The sequence below is a fragment of the Nelumbo nucifera genome, chromosome 1 (assembly GCF_055504915.1).
Source record: "Nelumbo nucifera cultivar China Antique chromosome 1, China Antique-T2T, whole genome shotgun sequence".
Taxonomy (NCBI): domain Eukaryota; kingdom Viridiplantae; phylum Streptophyta; class Magnoliopsida; order Proteales; family Nelumbonaceae; genus Nelumbo; species Nelumbo nucifera.
Window position 1 is genome coordinate 216,188,623 of NC_142649.1, and position 18,777 is coordinate 216,207,399.

General features: G+C 38.6%; 1 protein-coding gene across 1 annotated transcript; it reads right to left on the minus strand.

Moving 5' to 3' along the window:
- Positions 1-385: 385 nt before the first annotated feature.
- On the minus strand, positions 386-1,915 carry LOC104585795 (protein FAR1-RELATED SEQUENCE 5-like). Its single transcript, XM_010242795.1, has 2 exons — positions 1,846-1,915; positions 386-1,281 (listed from the first exon to the last, which is right to left on the minus strand). Exons 1-2 carry the CDS (start codon positions 1,913-1,915, stop codon positions 386-388), a joined length of 966 nt encoding a protein of 321 aa, XP_010241097.1.
- Between the last annotated feature and the right edge of the window lie 16,862 nt (positions 1,916-18,777).

Genomic DNA, 18,777 nt, shown 5'->3' on the forward strand with positions numbered 1-18,777 from the left:
CCCTGGTAAAATTCTTAGATTGACAAGGTTCAATGATTGTGCCACTTGTTTGAGCATTTAAGATTGAACCACTTCCTATATTTTCTAAGATCTCTAATAAATTCTCTATAACACCAGAAACTTGTTAAAATCCTTCTAATGATTTAGATCCCAAGTAACATAACGATTACATATGTTTGTAAGATCAGCACAATGAATTGTACATGCAACTTCAAGGTGTATTTTCATGATGGAATTGAGGTTATTTGACTCAACACCAGATCTAGCATGTTTGGTTCACCTTTTTCTTAATACAACTTGGAGAAATATCTCTAAGTTATTCTGTCTTAAAAACAGAAATCATATGCCCACATGGAAATCCCGTTTCTTCAAAGAACATATAAGATCACCTTGTGTTTTTCTCAATGTCATCATATAAAACTATCCATATATGTTTTGGATGTAAAAATTCAGAAATAGTGTAGGTGCTTTGTTGTTCACCATGCCTTTGAATATCAACTACAACATGACTTTCATCCTTCACGAGTTCTTTATAGAACTCCACATATGAGCTCTTAGTATATTTAGCTACCATTTGAACTTGATAACTCCTTAAAGGGTTTCCAATAATTGGTTGAGTCATTCTTGATTCATAATCCTCCTTTGCCTCTCGAGAACGATTATGTGCCAAAGCTAGTTCAAAATGGTGAATGAACTCATTAAGATTACACTTTACTTGCAAATATCGATTATAATATGCAATTTGACTCTCACATCGTTGAGTGCTTCTCATTCCTACAAAAAAATACCCCCTTAAATATGCTTCATCCCATTGTTTTTGTTTACCATAAATCTCATGTACCCATTCATTTGCACTTAGATTGTATCTTGTAATCATTGTTTCCCATGCAAGCTCAAACTCTTCAAGTGATCTTTCTAAATACATGCATCTGTTAAACTCATTAACAAAGCCCTCAATTTTCACATTAGCCATTGCATTCCTACTAAGGTTCCATGAGCATAACCGATATGGGCATTGCAAAAGTATCCTTTTGATTGAATTTGCCATTGCTCTATCACCATCATTGATAATAGAACCTGAAATTTTTTCATCCATTGCTTTAAGAAATGTGTTTAATGTCCAATCATATGATTCAATTGTCTCATCCGCCAACAAGGCACATGCAAATACAATTATTTGATGGTAGTTATTCACTCCAATAAATATAACAAGTGGTTTGTGATAAACATTTGTCCTATAAGTTGAAGCAAACACCAAAACATCACCAAAGCAACTGTAATCTACACGAGATTTGGAATATGTCCAAAAAAAGGTTTTTGAGATGCATCCCTTCACCAATAATGTATTAAAAAAGTATCTAGGGTCTTTTACACTTTTAGATTCCATAAAATCCAATATTGTATTTGCATCCCCATGTTTTACAATATCTTGCCTGATTGAATCAAAAAATTCTTAAGATCTTTGTCAGAAAAGCCTACATTGTGAAATCCTTCTAATCTTTGAACCATATAGTCCATTATGAATCTTCTTTTAACCCCTGCATTATGTAGGGCAGATATTTGAGTTATATCAGCATCACTTAATGCTCTATGTGATCTCATGAACATGGAAATGGGGTTTGGTGCAAGCTCATGTGTATGTTCATCAATGAATTCAGCCACCACCAATTTGTTTAATGTTTTGCAACCAAATCTTGTTAATCATTACGATGGTCGTTGCTAATTTTCACAATTCAAGTTGTGGTTCCTATGTCCTTCAGCAACACATACATCCATCAACAACATATTTATAACCTCTTCAAATACTAAACCCAATCTCCCTTGCATATAAATTGTATAACTGACATGCTGCATCCACATCTTCAAATTCCATGCCCATTATGTCTTCTGTTGTTAATTCAGTCCATTTCTTCATAGATACTCCATGGTTTAAATAACCATCTACTAAAGTATTACCTTCATTTGCACAAGAAAAAATAATGTCTACGCAAGGTGTGCCTTATTTGATACTTTCTCACCTCAATAAATCCTTTATAAAAATAAAACAAATAAATTAATTGAAATTAACTTTGTAAACCAAAATTTGCAATACAATAACAGTAAGTACCACAAAATATGCAAAGGTTGGCTTCACTGAGGAATGTGCATAGTGCTGAATCAAAACCATAAATGATTTGAAAAATGCCCAAATATCGTAGTATGGAATTGGTAGACACAAAATAGTGCAGTACCAAAAACCTCTTTATAATTTTAATATAAAATGATTGCAAACTGTTTTTCCTACTATACTTGAATCCAATGAGTCTACTTGCTTAGCTATGCAAAGAAGGATAGTCTGCAATTTCCAAATCAGCATTGCAAAGTGGATATTTGTGACATAAACCAAAACCCAAGCAAAAGAGAAGAGCCTAAAGTTTCATCAAGAATGAGAAATCAAGTCATTGTTTAATCACTCTAAGACTATTTTCTTGATATAGAATCACCCAAATGATGAAATTTCTTCTATTCATATCAAATGTCATCCAACATACTTAGATTTATTGGAATATTTGGTGCATGTATTTATTCCTAGTGTTCTACACACAATACCACAATTAGACTTCCTCCTTCCTGTGCAAACTTAATAAACCATTATGCAAACTAGGATAGATTTATTTAAGATTCCATTTTGTTCCAACTTAAAACTAGAAATTCTAACTAAAAGAAACCATGGTTTTTGTGTTGCTTTTACATATGCCAATGGAAGTGGCTAGTGGGACTACAATATGGAGGGCATTGACAGTGAAGAAGTGGGTTGTCAGTAAGTATGGGAAGGTATGGGCTCCACTACATTGGGACGACTGGAATGGCGTTGAAAACAGAGAAATCTAGATATTTGATAAATGCCATTGATATTTTTCTTCTTATAATATAAATTTTAAATCCATATGGATTCATCAACCTCTATGCTAAATTGATTATGTGACTGCTTTGAATTTTAATTTTTATATTAAATAATAGAAAAAAAAGAAAGTAAATAACACAACATGTCACTTGTGATAATAAGGTTAATGAACAAAGGTTGGTATGATCAGTACAAAATACATTTCCTCTTACCCCACAACCTGTTCTATGTTTCTTGGTTTCCTCCAATTCAACATAGGCAAATCAGAGAGAGAGAGAGGGGGAGTGAGTCAGTTTGGGAAGGGTTTAATTAGATGAGTAAATGGTGGAAATTCAAAACTTTTGGGTACGAAGAGAGGGTTGGTTTTCTTTGTCGAAGATGAAAATAAATGGCTAAGCGGTTCGATTAGACATTGAACAATAAAGTTAGACTTTGACTCTTTTTGTCAACGTATCACACTCAAAAATACCTCAACACCCCAATACAAACACCAAAACCAGTTCACTATACCTGGGGTAGACAAATTCGCTCGATGATTTAAATCCCATTGAAAGCCTTCTCCAACCAATCTGGATCCCCACTCAAATCCTTCTCGAACCAATATTGGCAGGATCCAATCCATTCTTCCACAGTGCAATAGCACTTCTGATGATATCGTGAAATGACGTCCATTCTCATCAAGCTTTGACTACAATCCTTTCGGTGTTTACATGGTGTTGGTTTATATGTATAATAGAACACATATACATAGGAGAGAGGATGGGTGGAAAACATGGAGAGAGCAAAAGTCGGAAGGCTTCCCACGTTTGAGATTTTTTGGTAGATAGACACATGGTTTTTAAAAGCGAACCGGTCAGGGGTCCGGTTACCGGTTTGAACGGTCCGACCATTCGACCCGAACGGCTGGCCCATTCTGACAAAAAAAAATTTAAAAATTAAAAAATTGGAAAACGGTCAAAACCGTTCGAACGGTTTGAATGGTTTGAACGGTTAATCAGCCGGTTCACCGGTTTGCTGATCAAAATCAACGGTTTTGAGGGAAAAAAACAGTTTTAGAGGAAAACAGAACCAGTCAGGTGACAAGTTCCCAGTTTTTCCAGTCTGGTCCAGTTTTGAAAACAGTGGATAGACACCAACAAAATACGTTGAACCCAATATCATTTCCAACACAATTTTTTTCATTGCATTTCAGCCAAAGTAATTGCCCTCTTAAGCTATCAAGCACTTGGGAGGGCAGAGTTAAAGATTAAGTGTCCATTTGGTTTACACTTGGAATTGGAATCGGAATTAGAATCAAAATATTTCGGAATCAGAATTAGAATGGTCTATTCCCATAGTTTGTTTGGCTTAGATAGGAATAGGAATGGGAATTGAAATCAACAAAAATTAGAATGGGTTAAGGAATGGCCATTCCCTCAAATGGAGGAATGCCAATCCAAAAGAAATGGGAATGAGATTCCGATTCCACCCAACCAAACTGTTGGAATCGGAATAGGCCATTCCAATTCCGATTCCAAACCCCTATTCCTGTGTGAATCAAACAAATTGTAAGTTTATTCAGCTGATATGAAGCAATCTACATAATCTATTCATTGCCCTTTGTAAAAGTGAAGGATAGTTAGGGTTGTAATTAGATAAGATTCAACAAAATCCGAATACGATCCAATTACTCAAAACTTGCATGTGATTCTGATCCAAACTCCAATTGGATTTAAAGACTTTAGATTCGAATCCAAATCCTAGTGGACTTAGATCAGGTTAAGATTTAAATCAATTCTACTTTTACTTTTTTAATATAAAAAAAATAAAAATTATAAATTGGATGTAGATTATAACATCTACATTCAATCTGATTACATAAATACATCATCCAAATGCAAAATAATCCAATCAAGTCTCAAATTTTCAGGTATCATTTGAAGAAAGTGTTAGGATCCATCATATGAATGGCCGAACCATGCTAGATAGTTGGGTGAAATTTCAAAACTTTCCTAATTCTTCCGAGAATCGAATTTTCTAAGTTTTTAAAAAGCTGCATTTTACAGGATCGGTCTTGCACTGAACCAGACCGGGTTTGAAACCAACCAAAGAGTGAGATGTATACCTGATACAGATACCAAAAACACATATCCCAAGGTGGAAGTTCATGCCCAAATCAGTCCTAAAACCAGCATCCACTGAATATGGCACAGTGTATTCTTGAAGTCGGTTCAGTAATTCAGTTTTCAGCAAAACTGCAATCCAACTACTTACATCAAATTGAGGAAGGTGAAACTGATCTCTATCAGTCCCAAAATAGCTGTGGTCAAACTAGGGTTTCTTGGGAGACAAAAAGAAGAAGAGATAACAAAATAGAGAGGTGTTCTAGTCTAGTTCGCCCTTTTCTTCTTTTATCTCTTTATGGAGCATTTATCCTAATCAAATTATGAGATTATCCAAATCTAATTTGGACCTGGGCTCTATTAAGAGATAAGCCTTATCCTCTTAAGATGATGGGTGCTCCATATCCATTTCCAAACCCTGATTCGCCCCATGTCACCTGACAACTTAAGCTCTCATGTGACAACTTAATTAATCATATTAATTATGGGCCTTAGAACCATCAACTATAAGGCTCATGACCCAAGGGTGTTTCTGGCCAACATAGGCCTGATTTGTATGGCGTAGGACCCCACAATGACTTTACATAAGTCCACATGGGTTCGGCCCAATCATTCACTTTGTCCGACTGGGTCCAATATGGCTTTATATGTTATACAATAGTTCCTGGTACAAATTATTTAACAAGCTCGTGTTTTAAGTTATCTATTTAATTAGATAACTTATTTATGTAGTTAAACGATCCTAATTAACTTAATTAGGTAACATAATTATCAATTGTTATTACTAGCAACACTATAAAATTTGTAGTTTTAATCCATTTAAGTCGAGTTTAAAAATTATAAAAACTATAAAAATTAATTCTTATTCGTTAATAAAATAGTAATAATAATAATTTTTATTAATTGAAAGTGCAATTAAATTACTAATCTTATATATAAAATCAATTTTTCTATGAAAAAATTATTAATTTAAATTTTGTTTAAAATAATTATATTAATAAAGCTTTATAGCAATGTTTTAAAAAACCAACTCGGTACTAGAACTACTTTAGCAACTAGTTTCTGGGTGAGCGGTTCGACCGTCCAGTTCAAATGAACAACCCATTTCAATTTAAAAAACAAAAAAATAATAATTATTGTCTAGGTCGAACGAGTTAATAGTTCCACTACTTAGATGGTTCCTGGGTTGAATGGTCTGACCATTTGGGTCAACAACAGTTCAAAAACACTACTTTATATATAGTATGCCTATATCCTAACCTAGCCCATGATTGCACCGAATTAAGAATGTCATAAGGCTCTATCTACTTCATTTTCTCTCGAAGAAGTCCATGCATGACAAAAATAGAGCATAAGAGAATAAAGGTGTCAACCTAATAACCTATAAACCAATTTCCAATTTAAATTAATGGCTCTTGACTTTTCAAAATGCATCACAAAAAAAAAAAAAAAAAATTACAATCGAAAGACTAATGGGTTGGATTGGTATCAGGTTGAACTCTATAGGGTTAGGGAGGTTGACATGGGTTTGACTCAACCCCAACCTGACCCTCCCATGCTTCCACTCAAACCCAACCCAACCCAAGTCCCGACTTAATACTATGCAGATTTTGAACCTGTCTTGGCCTATAGAGTTCAACTCAATACTAACCCAACCCATCCTATAGTCTTTCAATTGCATTTTTTGTGATATTTTTGAAAACTCAAGAGCCATTAATTTAAATTGCAAATTGGTTTATGGGTTCCAAGGTATCGCTTTTGCTAAGTGAAAGAAGAAAAAAAACACAAAAACAAATAGTGAAATAAATCATAAGGTTAGGGGTTAGAAGTCAAGCCAAATTACAAGAATACTCTTTCTATGTATAGGAATATTATGACCCAATGGGTGGGGGTTAGACAAACTTGAGCTCAATTTGGGTTAAATAATCAAAACTCTAATCTAACCCTACACCCGATTTAAGTTAAAACAAACATTCATGGAGTCATTGACTTTAAGATTAAGGGTTAGAAGTCATACCAAATTACAAGAATATCCTTTATATGTGTAGAGGTATTATGACCTCATGGGCTAGGTCAACCAAGCCTGCACCTAGGGGTGGCTACGAGCCAAACTTCTCACGAACTATTTGAGCTTGGCTCATGAAAAGCTCTGCTCAACTCGATTTAAACTAGGCTTTGAGCCGAGTTTGAACCCAGTGAAACTCGATTCGTGAGGTTTACAAGCCAAAACGAGCCTAGCATAATAAATAAATAATTTTTGTTATATATATAAAATATATTTTATATATGATATTTTTAAATTTTTGTATGTAAAATAAAGAATTATTTTTATATGTATAATTTTTATTTTTTATAAAAATCTTGGCTTGTAGTCGAGCTGAGATAGAACTTATGAGCTTTTGAACTGAGTCGAGCTTGAGCTCGAGCCTAACACTATTTCTATGAGCCAAGCTCGAATAGCCAAATATTCGACTCAGCTCAGTTCGAATCCACCCCTACTTGCACCTAATTTGGATTAAATAATCAAAACTCTAACCTGATCCTACACCCTATTAAGCTTAACACTAACCTGTCCATGTAGTGGTCAGTCAATTCGAATTTACCATATAATTTGACCCATTGACACCCTATACAAGATTAACCACTCTTAATAAGGTTTCAATTTGAATTATGATCAGAACAAGTAAATATAACTCAAAAATATAATATTTGAGTTGGTTTGGATTGACTTTGGCTCAATTAAAAATGTCATAAAGGCTCTTTCTGCTTGGCTCAATTAATTGACTTGGCTCAATTAATTGACTTGGCTCAATTAATAACAAGCAAGTGCATCGTAGAGTCCGACTAGTATAGTTTCTTCCAGAGAAATTTCGAGAAAATAAGTGATGCTGTGAAAAGAAGCTTTTTTGGTTTTTTTTTCTTTAAATATTTTTGTTATCTTTGTTCTTTCCAACTTTGAACGCATCGGAAGAAGAAAAATGAAAAGGCTCTTCGGGTCGAAGATTATTGAGTCAAAGGCGAGCTTGACTCAGGTGGAATAGTTAGTTGTCCAAGTTCGAGGATTGTAATACTTGCTCGAGTAGCTTGCGAGCTTAATCAAGTTTGATAATATGTTTCTAATATTTTAAATATTAATTTATTAATAGTTAATTCAAACCATATTAAGGTCGAATAGCTCGCAAGAATTGAACATTGGCTCGATTCAAAATTAAACTTAAATAGTTAAAAGCCTAATTAAGCCCAACCAGGATTCATGATCACCACTTCACCAGGCATATCCGTATGGGCTTATGTGGTTAGGGTTAGGCGAGAGAAGCATTTGACTGGAGGCAATGGAAGCCCGGTTCCCTATCTGTTGCAGAAGGAGAACCAAGCTTGGCCACCTCTCTTCTAACAGAAGTTCTGAGTGTTGGGAAATCCTCATAAGCTTAAACTTGAATAGTCCGGGCAAAGGCAATCCATCGAAATGGAACGAATAAATCCTGATGGAAGAAATTAGAAGCTTATAATCTTCTTTTAATAGCTGTTTCCTTTTGTATGTAAATAGAAAGAACAACAATATTGGAGATATGGTTGGGATCCAAATAGGAACGGTTTTAATTATATTTTTTGCCTCTCAAACTCAAGTTCAAACTCTATAACAATCCTTACAACCTTGTATTCAGAATATCTCGATACTTATATATTTTATTTCATGAGAAGATATTCCTAGTACAAATTGCAAAAGGCAGTCGGAAAGGTGTGGGCACGTACTTGCCCTGATATATGTCCTTAGCTCCAATCAGAATGATGTACATTATGAATTTATTGTAAATGATTAAAGTACATATTTGATTCATGTTCTAGTGGTATGTTTCTGTGTGATACCCTTAAATTGGACACTTATGAGACTCATGTTAGTTTAGAATGTTCACAGCCGTTGGATAAGTCTGGGGAGATTTATCCTGCCAAGGCTGACCCTGGTGTGCTGCCAAATGTTGGGGTAGCCTGTCTCAGCCGCCAGGGTGAGACCCAAGGCACATGCAGTGTAGGATTAATTGAATCTTTGAACCGGACCAGATTTTCAGCATTGCCCTGGACCTTGGAGAATGATGGGCAACACTAGAAAATTACACCTGACCCCTAGACTCGATTATGATACTACACTAGGTGTCAGATTGGGTTGTCTTTGATACGCCAATCAGTGAAATCCTTAGCGGGGGTCAAAACCTAGGTATGTTGGGACAGTCTGAGAATTCATCTGAGTGGGTGATCATAGTGACAGGATCAGCCCCTTTGTTGGACAAATGTAATGATCGGGGATGCACTCTCTCTGATGGAAACCAAGACTGCCGGCAGCCGATTTCAATCGTTGAGATTTGTTTTGCAAAAATATATTTTATATGAGATATAAAAATATATATATTATGGTTTCTAATTGTTTGCAAAAGGTTTTAATTCCCGGGATCCATGTGAGTAGAGAGTGCAACACTGTTCCTTGCAGCCGAGGGAGAGGTCCTCTCTTGTCGGGCATCGTTTGATCATTATGGGCTGAGCGGTTAAGTGTAAAACCATTGAGGGTAATGCTTGATGGGCTAATCTTGCATCTGCCTACAGTCCCTGGGTGTTAAAAGGTGGTTTGGCCTAGTGACCACTTAGGGTAAGTGTTGGGCCTATAGAGCCCATGTGATGGGTTTCAGGGGGTGCATTGTCCACAACAGTGTATTCAGCCAGGCCTTGTAACAAAGGCTGGGCTGAACCCATGTGGCTGATGTGTAGATCAATGTTTGGGTCCCACGCCATACAAGGAAGCCCAACTGAGCAGCAATTTGGAAGGCTAAGTGAGCACATAACCATATTGGGCCTAAAACCCATTTCGAACTGGACTGATTTGATTAGTTAAATAAGGGGCGAATTCTGATATTGGATTAGCAGATAGGATTGGGTCTTAACCCTATCCACTCAGAGAGTCCAGATCTAAATATGATTTAAATCTGGAAACCTCATAAAGAGATTAGGAGAAGACTAATCTAATCTGTAGATAAGATAATGGTTTACCCTTATCACTTAAAGGGAATTCTGATCCAAATATGATTTGGATCAGCAACTCATAATGGGATTAGGAGTTGATCCCTTTAAGGTTATAAAAGGAGGAGGGGGCGGCAGCCTTTAGACACAGAACATTACCACCTGTCTTCAGAGCTGAAATCACAGAAGAGAGAATCCAGAACATCTGCGAAAATTCTCTCTTGCCGTCGCCACACCTGCCAGTTCGATCTCGATTTCAATGGGAGAAATCAAGATTGGATCTTGATATCAGTTCCTTGTGAAGGGACTGATAGGAAGTTGTGCTCACGTGTTGTCCTGCTAATTCTTGCAAAGGATTAGGTTCTTGGGAAGAACACTACTAATTCTGCTCCATCCTGAACTACGCCATCTTTAGTGGGAGCAGTCTTTGGATCCTTCCTTGGGCGTGAACACCTTCATTGGGAGATATTATTTCTCCGTATCAGGTATATCCCTCTCCTACTACTTTTGTTCAGATCTGGTTCGGTTCATGGTTCAAGATTGATCCGTGAAAAATATGATTTTTCTAAAATAGGGAATACGATTCCTAGTAGGATGGAGAGAAATTTTTGAAATTCGCCCATTCTATTCCGCAAGATTCGAGCATCCATACGATGAATATCTCATCCCTTCAGTGGTATCAGAGCCAGGTTCAAGTCTTGAACCGAATTGGAGCAAATCTGAACCTGCGCAAATGGGCAGAAGGCGTTCTATCCGATTTGCGCAGATATAAAGTTTTTCTAGAAAAATTGTTTCCAATTAATGGGCGATTAATCTGAAATTAAATTTTATAAATTTGTTTATTATTTAGAACTGTTCTTTATAATCTTCTTGATTTATGGGTTGTTCGTACACATGGAGATCGAAATCTTGATTGGCACAGGGAACCTGCGATTTTGCAGTTTCTTGGTTATTTCATTACATTTGGTCTGTAAAATAATTTTTTTTATTTTTTAGACTGAATGTATAGGCATTCGATCTGATGTAATTATAACAGAAATTAGGTTTTCTATTTATTTTTATTTTGGATCGAAGATGGCGGCGCAAGGAAGGAGATTTCGTAGATGGGAGAATTACTATCTGCGATTTGCAGTTTATGAAACTGCAAACTGTGATCTAACCTCTGTTTTGCAGTATGGATTGTGTGAATAACCCTATTTGACTGATTCTTGTTTTTCTTTTATCAGTATTTAATTTCAGATTAATTTCTTGAATTAAATTTTTAATTAAAGATCAAACCCTAGACCTATTCGAACCAAATTGGTCCAAACTGGTTGGACCGAATCTAGGGTTCGATCAAGGCTGAATGTCAGCCACTTTTCTCCCACTTATGGGCCTAAGGACTGATGACTAATTGAAAGATTAATTCAGCCCAATCTGTAAAGGCCCAGTTTTAATCTGTTAAAACTGCTAAAAGCCCACTTCGCAAATAAAGCTACATGGACCAAATTGATCAACCCTAATTTTGGCCCATATACCTAGATAATATTAATGGTTACTTTATGGGCTTTAAAATGGGTTTTACAGATATTAATTGATTGGATCAATTCTTCCCTGCATGTGATGTATGGATGTGTGATATGCTACGTTCATGGGCCATAAGTACTTGGCCCATGCAGATTCGATAGTGGCTCTTGCGCACACCATGGCTGAATGCACATCATTGCCATGGTGTCCCTATTGGTCATTGGATGACATCCCTCAGTGGTGGGCCCCACACCTCCTGAAGAGGATACGTGCGGAACCCTAGCCAATTTGGGCCCACCGAAATTTGGCTTTATGAAAGTTAGTGGGAGCCACTTTGGTTTGACCTAGATCAAACTAGGGCGTAATCATTCGTTCCCTCTAGGAAATATGAGTGCAAGTGATAGGGAGAATCATGTGATAAACTCTCTAAAGGCCTTCCATCATTAGCATGAGGATGTGTCCTTCAGTAATGAGGAAACGCACCAAAAAATGGGCTATCCATTTGTTGTTGGGCTTGTCCGAGTGTTTCATAAGATGATAGGGGCATCATAGACCGATGTGAGAGGGGCTTCACCAGAAAATGGGAACTCTCTCACGGTACCTTGGCATTCATGAATATGATGGGTGAGCACTCACTGGATAGAAAGGTTTACCTGAAAACGGCTTTGAACCTTGTCTGATAGAGGCCAAAGGGAAAACTCATATGATGAGTGGATATGATCCTTCACAGAAAGGTGGTGGGGTTTTGCAGCTAAAACAGTTGGCTCCATGCCCCTTATGTGGTTTCCCACATTTCTAGAGACAAATCGCTGTCTCCGTCACTGAGATGGGAAGGAAATCTCAAAGATAAACAAATGGAAATGGAACATAGATTAAAAGACATATCTATGTAATGAACATGAATCAAATTAGGTTGTAGACTAATATTTGTTGTTTTACTAGAAAATGGCAAACGAACAATTTGCAAAGCTTCTTGACGACAACAAGCTTAAGGGCCCGAAATATGCCGATTGGTACCGTAACCTCATGCTGGTCCTAACATCTAAAAAATTGGATAAGGTAGTTAAAAATCTTGCCCCGGAGCGTCCTAGCGACAGGGCTTCTGAGGCCAGAAGGAGGGAATTCCAAAATTGGGAGGATAAAAACTCCCTAGCCCGCTGCTATGTCATTCCCTCCCTAGACAATCTGATACAGAGGCAGTTCGATCAGATCGAACTAGCCAAGGACATATTGGATAATTTAAAGACAATGTACGAAGAACAGAATCGTTCTACTCAGCAGAATGTCTTGAAACAGTTCATGACCGCTCAAATGTCCAAGGGGCAACAGGTTCACAACCATTGTCTTCGGATGATGGGTTATATCAACGAACTTGAAGCCCTTGGATCCGGGCTAGATCTTGGCACGCAAGTGGATGCCATCCTTAACTCTTTGCCTCCTTCCTTCAACCTGTTCATAATGAATTACAATATGAACAAACTAAATGTTAGCGTCCAGGAACTCAGCAACATGTTGTAGAGGGCCGAGGATTTAATCAGGAAGGATGAGCCTGTGGCTATGCTTGTTGAAGCTAGCAAATCGAGCAAGAAAAAGAGGAAGGCAAAGAAGCCTCAAAAGAAAGCTGCCAAACCCAAGAAGCAGAAGAAAGACAAGGCATCGGATGCGTGTCACTTCTGCAAACAGACTGGCCACTGGAAGAGGAATTGTCCTCAGTACCAGGAATCCAATAAAGGTAATTTCGAATCTTGTGTCATAGAAACCAATTTATTGGTGGCTTCTGTGTCCTAGTGTATTGACTCTGGGGCTTCAACTCATGCGTGTAACTCACTGCAGGGGTTCAAGATAAGCAAAAGGCTGAATGGAGGCGAAGTAACGCTCTACTTGAGGACTTTTGCCTTTTTGTGCAAAATTTAAGAAGAAATTTGATTTCTGTCTCAAAACTGTGTGCAGATGGATATTCTGTCTTTTTCTATAATACGATTACTATTAAAAGAAATAACATATTCATCGCATATGGGGAACTGGAGAGCGGTCTCTATGTTCTACATCCTTCTCTAGAAACTAACATAGCCAAAACTACGTCGGCTGATATCCCCAAGAAAAGAGTGCGTGATACAGTTAATCCCACGTGCCTATGGCATTACCGACTTGGCCATATCGATATTGACCGAACCACAAGACTAGTAAAGGATGGCCCTTTGGATTTTCTAACTGTAGAAGATCTTCCCACTTGTGAGCCTTGCCTTCAGAGTAAGATGACTAAGAGGCCATTTAACGGTAAGCCTGAAAGATGTACAAGCACGCTTGACCTTATACATACTAATGTATGTGGTCCCCTGAGTGTTAGGACCCGTAACCAGCACGTGTACATCATTACATTTACCGATGATTATTCTCGGTATGGTTACGTGTACCTAATGAGACATAAGTCTGAATCCTTTGAAAAGTTCAAAAAGTTCAGACAAGAGGTCGAGAAACAGTTAGGGAGAGAAATTAAGACCCTTCGATCAGATCGAGGTGGTGAGTATCTCTTTGACGAATTCAGGGACTACTTGAAGGTCAACGGGATAGTGTCATAGTTGGCTCCTCCTGCTACACCACACCTTAACGGTGTCTTAGAGAGGAGGAATAGGACCTTATTGGATATGGTCCGGTCACTTCTCGTCCGTTCAGAGTTACCCACATCCTTTTGGGGATATGCATTGGAGATTGCGATATACGTGCTGAACCGGGTTCCAACCAAATCAGTTCCGAAGACTCCCTATGAGCTTTGGATCGGAAAGAAACCAAGTGTGCGACACTGGAAGATTCAGGGTTGTCCGGCACACGTTAATAGAACGAGTCTGGACAAATTGGAATCCAAGACCAGTTGTTGCCTATTTGTAGGCTACCCAAAAGGCTCTGTAGGTTACCTATTCTATGACCCAAGTGAGCAGAAGGTGTTCTGCAGTCGAAATGCACAATTCTTTGAAAATGATTAAATCCTGGACAATCATCGTCAGGAAATTGTTCTTGATGAGGAGAGCTCGGATGTAGTGGGAGGTGTCCTACAAGTTCCAGGTAGTGACCAACCTAGAAGATCTACCTGGGTATCCAGGCCACCAGTCCGCTTTGGTTATGACTAGGATAGTTACCTGGTGGAAGCCTTGACTAGTGAGGAGGATCCCGTGACTTATAAGAAATCTATGTTGGACATAGACTCCCTTAAGTGGGTAGATGCCATGAGAGTTGAGATGGACTCAATGGAGACCAATGGAGTCTAGACTCTAGTAGATCCGCCCCCCGGGGTAAAAGCAATTGGTTGCAAATGGATCTACAAGACGAAGAAGGGCCCCGATGGCAAGGTTGAGACCTACAAAGCTCGTTTGGTGGCGAAAGAGGGCATCAATTATGAGGAAACCTTTTCGCCTGTGGCTATGCTTTAATCCATTAGGATCCTGCTAGTTGTAGCAGCATACCATGACTATGAGATTTGATAAATGGATGTCAAAACTGCATTCCAGAATGAAGATCTTACTGAAGATATCTATATGCAGCAGCCGCAAGGCTTCATCACTGTGGGTCAGAAACACATGGTATGTAAACTAAATAGATCAATATATGGACTTAAGCAAGCTTCTAGGAGTTGGAACATCCGATTTGACTCTACTATCAAAATGTTTGACTTTGAGCAGAATCCGGATGAGCCCTGTGTTTATAGGAAGACCAGTGGGGACAAGGTTACGTTCTTGGTTCTGTATGTAGATGACATTCTACTCATTGGGAATGATGTAGGAATGTAAACTACGGTGAAAGTGTGGCTTTCACAGCAATTCTCCATGAAAGATCTTGGATAAGCCTCCTATATACTGGATCTTCGACTCTATAGAGATAAATTGAAACGGATAATAGGATTATCCTAATCTGCTTACATTGACAAAATTGTCAAGAGATACAGCATGGGGAACTCCGAGAAGGGAAATGTTCCTTTCAGGCACGAAGTCACTCTCTCCAAGAAGATGTCTCCCAAGACCTCTGAGAAGATAGAGGGCATGAAGGACGTTCCCTATGCCTCAGCCGTAGGGAGCATCATGTATGCCATTCTGTGCACTCGTCCTGACATTTCTCAGTCAGTGATTGTGGTAAGCAGATTTCAGGCCAACGTAGGGCAGGAGCATTGGACTACTGTGAAAAACATACTTAAATACCTTCGAAGGACAAAAGAGTTTTGTCTGGTATTCGATGGTAGTTCACTATAGATCCAGGGGTATACTGATGTTGATTTCCAATCGGATCCAGATGATAGAAAGTCTACATCTGGGTATGTTTTTACGATAGGATCGTGTGCTGTTTGTAGGAAAAGCAGCAAACAGGGGTCCACGACATACTCCACAACCGAAGCCGAATACATTGCCCCAAGTGAAGCTGCCAAGAAAGTTGTGTGGATGAAAAAAGTTCATTCATGAATTGGAAGTACTTCCGTCCAGCACATCACCCATCCCGTTGTTGTGTGACAACAATGGAGTGATTGCTCAGGCTAAGGAGCCACGAGCCCACTCGAAGTCGAAGCACATCGAGAGGAGTACCACGTACTGCGGGAGATTGTTGGTAGAGGGGATATCCTGATTCAGAAGGTAGCGTCAGCGGAGAATGTAGCAGACCCATTGACTAAGCCACTGACACAGAAAGTGTTTGAGAAACATGTGGAAAGTATGGGACTCCGACTTGTACCAGATTGGACCTAAGTGCAAGTGGGAGCTGTTAGACAGTTGTATGCCCTTAGCTTCATTCAGAATGATGTACATTATGAATCTATTGTAAATGATTAAAGTACATATTTGATTCATGTTCCTGTGGTGTGTTTCTGTGTGATACCCATCAACTAGACACTTATGAGACTCGTGATAGTTTAGAATGTTCACCGCCGTTGGATAAGTCTGGGGAGATTTATCCAGCCAAGGCTGACACTAGTGTGCTGCCAAATGTTGGGGTGACCTGTATCAGCCGCTAGGGTGAGACCCAAGGCACATGCAGTGTAGGATTAATTGAACATTTGAACCAGACCAGATTTCCAGCATTGCCCTGGACCTTGGAGATTGATGGGCAAAACTGGAAAGTTAAACCTGACCCCTAGACTTGATTATGATACTACACTAGGTGTCGGATTGGATTGTCTTCGATATGCCAATCAGTGAGATCCTTAGTGGGGGTCAAACCTGGGTATGTTGGGACACTTTGAGAATTCATCTGAGTGGGTGATCATAGTGACAGGATCAACCCCTTTGTTGGACAAAGGTAATGATCAGGGATGCACTCTCTCTGATGGAAACCAAGACTGCCGGCAACTGATTTCAATCGTTGGGATTTGTTTTGCAAAAATATATTTTATATGAGATATAAAAATATATATATATTACGGTTTCTAATTGTTTGCAAAAGGTTTTAATTCCCGTGATCCATGTGAGTAGAGAGTGCAGCACTTTTCCTTGCAGCCAAGGAAGAGGTCATCTCTTATCGGGCAGTGTTTGATCATTATGGGTTAAGAGGTTAAGTGTAAGACCATTGAGGGTAATGCTTTATGGGCTAATCTTGCATCTGCCCACAGTCCCTAGGTGTTACAAGGTGGCTTGGCCCAGGGACCACTTAGGGTAAGTGTTGGGCCCATAGAGCCCATGTGATGGGTTTCAGGGGGTGCACTGTCCATAACAGTGTATTCGGCCAGGCCTTGTAACAAAGGCTGGGCTTAACCCATGTGGCTGATGTGTAGATCAATGTTTGGGTCTCACGCCATACAAGGAAGCCCAACTGGACAGTAGTTTGGAAGGCTAAATGAGCACATAACCATATTGGGTCTAAAGCCCATTTCGAACTGGGCTGATTTGATCAGTTAAATAACGGGCGAATTCTGATATTGGATTAGGATGAAACAAAAAGCGATTTTAGGATGAAACAAAACCTATTACCTGACCAGTTCCTGATTTCTCTAGTTCGATCATCCAGTTCGGTCCGATTTTGAAAATCATGATTTGAAATATTGAAGTCACCAGACACATGATTCTTGCAATGAGTTCACATCAGTGCCCCACGGCACCCAACAACACATCCCAACCATATATGGGAGTTGTTTGTTGTTTCCAATGCATGCTGAGATGTGCATGTGGGGGGCCTATGGGGCACACCGTGTGGGATGCTGATATGATCTCGAATCATTAGGGATCCATTCATTTTATTTTTGGATTTTGAGAGGGGGGAAAGTTGGCCAATGGGATTTTGTTTTCCATTGACCAAGAAACCTATATTCATTTTTCATATTTATTTATGTAGAGTCTCAGTTGATACCCATCTCCTAGGTAGGTAAGTAACTTTTCCATATAGGGGAAAGTTGCCAATACTTGGATGGGGCAAAATTGACCCTTTAATATTAGTTTTTTATAGCTAAAATGTAGAGGTGTAAAATGGGTCGTGTTGGGCTGGCATGGCATGGCTCGCATGCAGCCCTTGCAAAGTGCGAGTTAGGCCATGCTGGCCCATGGGCCGTGCCTCCCTCCCCTAGGATATTTTGGGGGGTTGGCCTGACACAGCCTACGGCCCGAGCCCGTGTGGGTTCATGCCAGGCCGGGCGGGGCTGGTCCACGGGCCGAGCCATAGGCCAAGCCGGGTCATGGACCGGGCCAAAGTTGTTTATTTAAAAAATTGAAAAAAAAAACTTCAAATTTGAATTTTATATGAATTTTGATGTATATAATTGCTTATATATACAATAATTAAATAAAATAGTCTAATAAAATGGAAAAAAAATTGTTTATTTTATTAATGTATTATATACTATATATTATTATATAGTTATAATTTATATAATATTTTATATATATATATATATATGTATGTATGTATGTGTATGTAGGGGTGTCAATTGGGCTGGATTTGGTCCAATGCGATCAAGTCCAATGTGAGTCCATTATAAATGGACTAGGTCCAATCTAATCCAATGAATGTTTTGGACCAACTTGGACGGATCCAATTAAATGTCTGGACGGTCCAATCTGTTCAAATTCATTTTGATTTAGATTGGTTTTAACCCAAACCCGGTCCATTGACACATATATTCTTATCTTATATCAATGGACCAGATATTGGCTTAATCCAACCCAATCCAATATAAATTTGTTATGGACGGACTGGGTCCAATCCAAATCTAATAAATATTTTGGACCAGATTAGTCCAATCCAATATGTCTTGTTGGTCCATCCAATCCATCCAAATTGATTTTGGACTGAATGGGGTCCAATCCAAAACCA